The sequence below is a fragment of the Arachis duranensis genome, chromosome 9, assembly GCF_000817695.3.
Source record: "Arachis duranensis cultivar V14167 chromosome 9, aradu.V14167.gnm2.J7QH, whole genome shotgun sequence".
Taxonomy (NCBI): domain Eukaryota; kingdom Viridiplantae; phylum Streptophyta; class Magnoliopsida; order Fabales; family Fabaceae; genus Arachis; species Arachis duranensis.
This window is the reverse complement of record NC_029780.3, coordinates 71165744-71174860: the sequence shown is the minus strand read 5'-3', so window position 1 is coordinate 71174860 and position 9117 is coordinate 71165744. Positions and strand designations below refer to the sequence as shown.

General features: G+C 33.9%; 1 protein-coding gene across 1 annotated transcript; it reads right to left on the bottom strand.

Annotated features, from left to right (window-relative positions):
• Positions 1–989: 989 nt before the first annotated feature.
• On the bottom strand, positions 990–4728 carry LOC107465915 (uncharacterized). Its single transcript, XM_016084904.3, has 6 exons — positions 4195–4728; positions 3892–4081; positions 3519–3695; positions 3322–3405; positions 2711–2792; positions 990–1843 (listed from the first exon to the last, which is right to left on the bottom strand). Exons 1-6 carry the CDS (start codon positions 4458–4460, stop codon positions 1404–1406), a joined length of 1239 nt encoding a protein of 412 aa, XP_015940390.1. The 5' UTR covers positions 4461–4728; the 3' UTR covers positions 990–1403.
• Positions 4729–9117: the final 4389 nt, after the last annotated feature.

Here is a 9117-nt window from a genome sequence, read left to right as displayed (position 1 = left end):
ATATCTATATAATATTTTAAAATTTTAAAAGTTATTTTACTAAACACACTTTTGCTTATGCTTATTAAAAACCACTTTTAATTTAATTTACTAAATACAAATACTACAAGTTTTAAAAAATAAAAATTTTACCGCTCAACAATTCTTCTAATCCCCAAAGAAAGTAAAAAATTTAGGTTTTAACTAACCCTTGTAACAAATTTAAAATTACTATTAGTAAAAATTTCAAACGATCTGTTTTAATAAATACACATCAATTATATTGAAAATCAAACTTTACACAATTTTTTATAATAAATTTGAGTATATAAATTTCAAATAAAACGTTTTCGTCTCCAAAATATTTTATTACGTTAATATTCCTAAACTTTACAAAAATAAAACCTATAAATCCTTCTATCACATTTTTTAAAAACTTATTTATTTGTCCAAGTAAAAACACCAGAATTGACTAAAATAAAGACTTATATATTTTTATAAAATTTATAGACCTCAACGTAATAAAATTTTCCAAAAGACCAAAACATCCGATGTAAAATTCTTAAAAACCTATCTAGGTATATACTCTAAATTTTTTTATTCGTAAAAACACATGGTGACTAAACCCAAAAATTTAAATGCATTAATATCTTTAAATTTACACTAAAATTCACTACTTGTTTTGAAACTAGGAATATAAAGATGATTTATGAGGATACATCCCTATACATCACGTTCACCACCGAGGAATTATTATTCACAGAAAATTCATTTCTTTCCTGGAGAGCTGAAACTCTTTCTCTCTAACTTCTAGTTTCATGTACATATTAAACTCAAGTCCCCAAGGATTTTACTTACACAGTTCTCTAGTATTCAAAGTGTATGAAAAACACACAAAAAGTGGAGGGGAGTGTGTATTTCATGTTCCAAGTATCACGGAGCATCATAGATGTCTCCTCCATTCATCAACTAGTACTCTTATTTTTTCTAATGAGGCATGACAAACAGAATAAATTAATCCCTGCAATTAAATTATGAGGGCACTACATATATCTTGCTCACTTGGTTTTCATAGTCAAATGCTAGATGAGGGACAATATACAAATCAAAAGGATAGAAAACAAGAGCATGTGGGGGAAAACCTATGAGAAAATGTGAACCAAATAAAAACCTGAATATTGGTGTCGGCCCTGCAGCACGAGAATCTTCAATGACTCAAATATACAATCTCCCTATTTGTACTTATAAATTACTTCATATAGCTCAAACAAATGGGGAAAGAATAAAACCATTGCTCCTGATCCATATCTGCCAACCAGATCCAGAATCAACAGTTGCTTAACAAGTGAGATCCCATTTTCTAATTCTACTTTTCAGATCGACTTACCTTTGGCACTTTCTAAAACAAGCAAAAAAGCAATGCATCAGAACCTCCTTCCAATATTCGCAACCCTTCGGGCTACTCCAAATATAAGTGCCTTGGTCAGCAGTCCTTGATCTACAGTGCAGGCAAGGGCAATAACTCCACCAAAAACTAGAAGTTTAGGAATGTTCCTCCCAATTGGTTTTCCAGAAGTATCCTCATTTCTGGTCTCTATGATGTCATTGGTTGCATTTTCCAAAGAACTCAGATATTCTGGAGTTATTTTAGTATTGATTTTAGCAGAACGAGCACAAGGTGACAATGGGGCACCAGAAGCGCGCTCTTTTTTATATATCCGTAGTGCAGGATCAAACTTCTTGACTGCTCCCCACATGCCTTGACGAACTCCAAGCTTAGCAATTTCCCAGGGTATGCCCATATCTTCGTGGTGAAACAATAATACTTCACACGCAGTCAGCTGGTCATCTTTTCTTGATTTAACTATTCCGCACATGTAAAATATATGCAAATAAGTTTTATTGTCTATATAAGAATGGAATAAATGAGCATGCAAAATTCAAATAAATCTTTGACATCCCATGTAATAAATCCTACTTTGACAAAATTAGTGTTCTACAAAATATCTCTGATCGACTCACTGCTTGATTATAAATTTTGATAGAATACTTTTTTATAACATAAGGCAATGTCTAAGTTGATTTAGAACGAGTAAATTTAAAAGTTGAACTGTGGAGAAGGAAGTTTTGGAATATGAAAATACAGTTAAGTAGGATTCGAAGTAACGTTAGAGTATGAGACACATAAGTTAGCAATATCTGGGAGGTGAAAACTGGGATTACATCATACAAGTTGAATGGTCGATTTAAGACAACACCTACTACATGCCCTGTGATTTTAATAATGGACAGTGAAATTTGATAAATACCAGATAGGAGCCAATAAATGAAGGTGTATGATGATATTATTCACACCCTGGACTGATATCACGATTCAGACAAAGAAGAGAAAGCAATCCTCTCTCTCTCTCTCTCTCTCTCTCTCTCATAACTCATTCCCATTGCCAGCTGAACAAGTTGGATACAAGTATATGTCTGTCCCCACTACTATCTAGTTCACATCATATCTGTTTCTTAATATATCCTTTCTTCTATGTACTTTACTACTCCTAACATAATCTTTTTAATCCAAGGATCAGACTATATATAATAGTATTGGCTGTCTTTTTAGAAAGTACAGCAGATAGCTTCAATAATAAGTAGTTATCTAGACACGTAAAAGATTTCTTAACACATGCAACACACACATAAGTAAAAAGTACTTTAAGTTAAACTTTAAGCTTCCTCTTACCTGGACGAATGCACCAGCTTGAATAATAAAGATCAACTCGTTTAGGTTTGTTGTGCCTTGGCATAGATGGACAAGGGACACCCTAAACAAATTGATATAAGAGATTAGAAATATAATATAAATTCTCCATCCCAAAGAATGAGAAATCATATCTAGCTAAGAATAAGATCATTATCATATTTAGCTACAAGCTATTCCATGTCAAGGGAAATGACTTATTGAATTCCACTAACTTCACTTTAATATTGCTACGAGGTTGAGTAAACAATAAGGCAGCACACTTCACAATACTAGTGACATGGATTTCAAGTCTCTCCATACTGATGAAGCTAGAAAAAACTAGTGTGTAAATATTTGCAGACAAGGGAAGAGAAAGGAAAAGGGTATGTTTTGACACAAATTATGTTTCTAGAATGGATAATCAAGATGAATCAACATAAATTTTTTATGACAATAAGACAGTGATTCTTTTGAGCTGAAGTATCCTAGAAACTTGATAATAGTCAAATTTTCAACTAAAAAACTGAAAGCTAAATTGCAACATCATAAGTCTTTGTTACAAAGCCATCACCATTTCACACTATTAGACAGCAGAGAAAACATTTACAAACCTTTGTTACGCAGTAGTAAGCTTGTCCAGCATCCCAAATTCTTCTACCAATGATATATTCTCTATCACTGCAAAAGAAGGGGAACTGCAGCAAGCGAGAATTGCAATTCGCAACACATGAGAATATGCCAAAGGCAGTTGCAAGAAACATCTAAATCCAAAAGGAAGTTGAGATTGACTCCGGTGTCCAGTACTTACCTTGCGAACCCAATGCACCATCATAGTCCCAGTAACAGGGCACTCTTGTAAGGTTGAAGCATGTATAAGCATGTCATCCCACTTCAACCGATACTCGTCATCCCAGAAGAAATCCCTCAACAGCTCAGGAGTTGCATCTTCATACACGGTTCTACTTCGGTACTGCGGCGGCCCAGTCTAACAAATGCAAACACATTCAAATTCATCCAAAACCAAGTCAGCAACCAGAATGTATCATGCAATGCAATTGGTCCCAAAATTCGATCACCGTTACTATAGCATTTGTGGTTTAGATTGTGGTTGTGACTTCAGATGCAGCCACAGTTCTTGCAATTACAAGAATAACGAATTTCGAAAGGTGTGTAGTGAGTACCTCAGGGTCCCTACGCCAAGCTTGGTAGCTCATAGTAGGAGTAGAACGGTCCATCATCTGAATCCACGCGGGTCCACCATCTTTTTCTTCAACTAACATACTCAAGTGCTTCAAGTCCTGTTCCGTCACCAGAGCACTAACCTCGTTCTCCCCATCATTCCGTTGCAACGAACTCGACCCCGCACCCGAACTGTGTGTGCCACGTGGCAAGTAGCAAGAAACCGAAAACCGGTTATACAAATCAGCAACGAAACCGGAAAAAAAAAGAAACATAACTGAATTCAACTGAATTTCAAAGCGCACCTGGTGGAAACGGAGAAGGAAGAAAGGTCGGTGTGGGGACCAGAGGTGGAACCCAAAGCAGCCCAAGAAGGGAGGCGAAGCTTGGGGAGGTAGTAGTTGTTGGAGGTGGGCTCGATGGAAGCCAAGTTGTCGGCCCACTTGGGCTTCCAGGCCCAACCAAGGACAACGCCGACTATAACGGCAATCCAAAGCGGAGCGATGAACACAACAAGGTCGGACAGTATGTCGACAGCTGTTGCCATCTCCATAACCCCAAACAACGCCATACAGAAGTAATGGCGAATTGACAAGAATACCCTCGCTCTTCTTAATCGGATAAAAAAGGTGTGTGCGTGAAAGCGCGGCGATTAATTGGAGTTGGAGGGGGTTGCTGAGAACGAGAAAGAGGGAGGGTTTTGGTTTGAGTAGGAAAGAAGATAAATAAAGCGAAAGGGATGAGAATGAGGGAAAAAGATATGTGATTGTGTCGAGAGATTGAAGAGGAGAGACTAGAGAGAGGGCAGAGGAAAAGACGAGATGGTGAACCAATGCGGATAAGGATTGTGCGATAAGTGGTAGGTAGAAGTGATATTTGGATTGTCGTAGGGCCACACCTATACCGTACTTGTACACTATACACTTGTACATCAGTATATGTGTGTATAGTTCTTTTTTTAATTAAAAAATGTTGTAAGAATTATTCAAGTAGTGTTTGTATATTGAGAAAGGAGCTTAATGTTGGCTAAACTTCTTAAATAAGTTCTTTTGAAAAAGGAAGTTAAAATATAAAGACTTTTATTAATAATAACTTTTAAATAAGTTATTTTGAATTTGGATAGTTATTATAGAAGTCTTTGTTTTAAAGTTGTGCATTAAATAAGAGTGATAAAATAGCTTTTGAAAATAGGAGAAGTCATATTTTTTAACTTCTTCAAAAGCTCTTAAATAACTTTTTGAAAAAGTTAAAAGTTTATCTAAAAAATTGTACCAAACACATTAATGTAACTTTCTATAAGTCAAAAGTTGAAAAAAATAACTTTTTGGTATTTCCCAAACATAGTATGGTCTTTAGTATTGAAAGGATTGAGTATTGATATTGTATTTAGTAATTAGTAAAATTTAAATTTAAATTTTGGAATACAATTTTAGTCTTTTTAATATCTCAAAAAAATAAAAACATAAGAGAAATAAAAATTAAAACTTTAATAATATTTTTTTAATAACTAAAAATATTTTAATAAATATTTATATCAATTATTCTTCACATACAAGCTATTTTATTATACAAGTCTATATAAGTCATTTTTCCTAAATCTTTCTCACGCGCACATCTTATGCACGCACATTTCACGCGCTTCTTAATTTAACAGATTTCAATCAACGCGCACACGTTCTTCTTCGTGCCATTACTACACGTTCTTTTTCTCTTTTGTTATCGTCGTCACCAACACCACCACCTCCTCTTCCTCATCCTCTTCCTCCTTCTTTTTTTATTGGAATTTTTTCTCCTCCTTCTTTTTCCTCATTCTCCTCTTTATCTCATTGTTGAAGATAATGAACAACTCAAGTTCAGATTATCTTAACCAAAACGAAATTGATCATTGTTTTTAATCCAATCAAGTAGCTGATGTGTGGTTCGATTCTAGTTAATTTTTTCGTTACCAGTTTATGATTCTGTAGGTGAATAATGTTTCATCGTTGATTAATTAATTTAATGTAATGTAAAATTTCGGTATTAAAAAAATACTTTTTTGTATTTGCAGTAAATTTGGGTGTAACACGAAGATATTTGGGTGTATTTTTTAAGAATTTTTTGTGTATGTGTGCTGATAATTCGGCATAATTCAAAACTCTTCTTCTCCCTCCTCCTCATCTTCTGTTACTTCTTCTTCTTTTTCATCATCATCATCATCTTCTTCTTTTTTCCTTATTCATCTTAAATTTCTTTTTATTTTACTCTTTTAACAAGAATAAAAACAAAAAATTTCAAACAAAGAAGAAAAAGAAACATATAATGATACAAAATTACTTGAAAGATGATGAACTTACATTCATTCAACTAAAAGAAAGAAAAAAATAAGGAAAAAAAGATGAAGAAAAAAATGCAGCATTAAAGGATACACTTTTCTATATTTGCAGTAAATTTGGGTGTAACACGAAACTATTTGGGTGTATTCTCTAAGAATTTTTTGTGTATGTGTGCTAATAAGTTCTGCATAATTTAAAACTCTTTTTTCCCTCCTCCTCATCTTCTGCTACTGCTTCTTCTTTTTTTTCATCATCATCAATATTTTCTTCTTTTTTTTTTCTTATTCATCTTTTCCTTTTTGTTTTACCTTCTCGAGTTTCTTCTTATTTTACTGTCACCAACATCACCTTCTCCTCTTCTTCCTCCTTCTATTTTTATTAGAATTTCTTCTCATCCTTCTTTTTTCTCATTCTCCTCTATCATCAGTTATCTCGTTGTTGAAGATAATGAATAATTCAAGTTCAGATTGACAATTAAACCAGAACGAAATTGATTATTTTGAATCCAATCAAGTGACTGAGGTGTGATTCAATTCTAGTTAATGTTTACATTAGTAGTTTATGATTCTATAGGTGAATAATGTTATTTTTGTTTGTGAAATTTCTGTATTATAGAAAATATTTTTCTGTATTTGGGTGTAACACGAACATATTTGGGCGTATTCTTTAAGAATTTTGGGTGTATGTATACTGATAAGTTCTGCATAATTCAAAACTCTTCTTCTCCTTCCTCCTCATCTGCTGTTGCTTCTTCTTCTTCTTTTTCATCATCATCACCATCTTCTTCTTTTTTATTCATATTTTTTCTTATTTTATCTTCTTAAATTTCTTCTTATTTTACTCTTTTAACAAGAATTAAAAAAATCAAACAAAGTAGAAGAAGAAATACATAATGGTACAAAATTACTTAAAAGATGACGAACTTACATTCATTCAACTAAAAGAAAAAAATGAGAAAAAAAAAGAAGAAGAAAAAAATGCAGAATTAGAAGAAACACTTTTCTGTATTTGCAGCAAATTTGGGTGTAACACGAAGATATTTGGGTGTAACTGATAAACCACTATTTTATGGTTTACAATGTGTTTAATTGTGTGGTTTTATCATGGTCTTTACCTACTTATTCATATAATTAGCATGCATTTATATTTCCTTCCTAAAATTATTACATGATTGAAAACATGCTTCTTTGGTCTTAATTTAGCTAATCTTAATCCTCTCTTATTACCATTCGATGCCTTGATCTGTGTGTTAAGTGTTTCAGGCTTTATAGGGCATGAATGAGTGAGATATTGGGAAGGAAGCTTGCAAAAATGGAAGGAACACAAGAAATTGAGGAGATGACAAGCGAGAAGTGACACGTACGCGTCAGCGACACGACCGTGCGGAAGAAAGGAATTCGCAGTGACGCGGCCGCATGAGTGACGCGGATGCGTGGATTGGAAAAGCAGAAGTGACGCAGAGGCATAGACGACGCGCCCGCATGGAAAAGAAAAACGCCGAATGATGCGTCCGCGTGACTGACGCGTCTGCGTGACGTGCGCGATCTGCAGAATTACAAAAGTCACTGGCAGAGATTCTATGCCGGATTTCAACCCAATTTTTGGCCCAGAAACACAGATTAAAGTTAGGGAACATGCAGAGACTCAACATGCTTTCATAATTCACAATTTTAGGTTTTAGATGTAGTTTTTAGTGAGAGAGGTTCTCTCTTCTCTCTTAGGTTTTAGGATTAGGATTTCTTTTCAATTCAGGATTATTTTATCTTCATCAGGTTCAATAATTTATGTTTCTCTTCTACTTTTATTTACTCTGATATTTTTATTTGTGTTTGATTGATGTTGCCCAATTGGCTGATGATATTGTCCATGTTAGAATTGACATTTTTATTTAATATAATTTGAGGTATTTCAGATTTATATGTTATGGATGCTTTGGCTTTATCCAATTTATTTTCATTCAAGTAGATTTTATTCCCTTTTGGTTTTGGTTAAGAAATCAGTAACTCTTGAGTTATCAAACTCAACATGATCGATAACCGCTATCTTTGCCAATTAGCTTGAACTTCTATAATCCCAATCTTTTTCTAGGAATTAACTAGGATTTGAAGATCAATCTAATTAGCCACTTGACCTTCCTTTGCACCAGCAGAGGTTAACTAAGTGGAATTAAGATTCAATTTTCATCATCATTGATAAGGATAACTAGGATAGGACTTCCAATTTCTCGTGCCTTGCCAAGAGTTTATTTTACAGTCATTTATTTATTTTATTCATCATTTATCATAATTGCCCCCTCATTCTTAAAACCCCCAATTTACAAACTCATAACCAATAATAAGAACATACCTCCCTGCAATTCCTTGAGAAGACGACCCGAGGTTTAAATACTTCGGTTATCAATTTATTTAGGGATTTGTTACTTGTGACAACCAAAACATTTGTAAGAAATGATTCTTATTGGTTTAGAAGCTATACTTGCAACGGGAATTTATTTTGAATTCTAGACCACGCAAAAATTCTCTCTTCAAAATGGCGTCGTTGCCGGGAAATTGCAAACGTGTGCCTTATTATTGGTTATTGTAAATATTTATCAAAAAAATAAATAAAAAAATAAAAAATAAAAAATATATTTTTCTTTTACTTGTTTAATTGTTTCTTCTTTTCCCCTTATTTCTGACAACTACTATGAATTCTCACCCCTCTCGCTTTGAGTCTAGTTCTAATTTTGTTGCAAAGAATGGAAGCTATAACAGGAATATGCATCAAGGTCAAAGCAATCAAAGATGGACGGAGCCAAGAGGATCTGATCAACCCTTTAGGCAACAACACCCTCCTAGATATCACAAACAAAGATCATCCTACAATGCATACCAAGCTGATAGATATGGTGGACCGCCTAGTAGCTACCAACAAGCC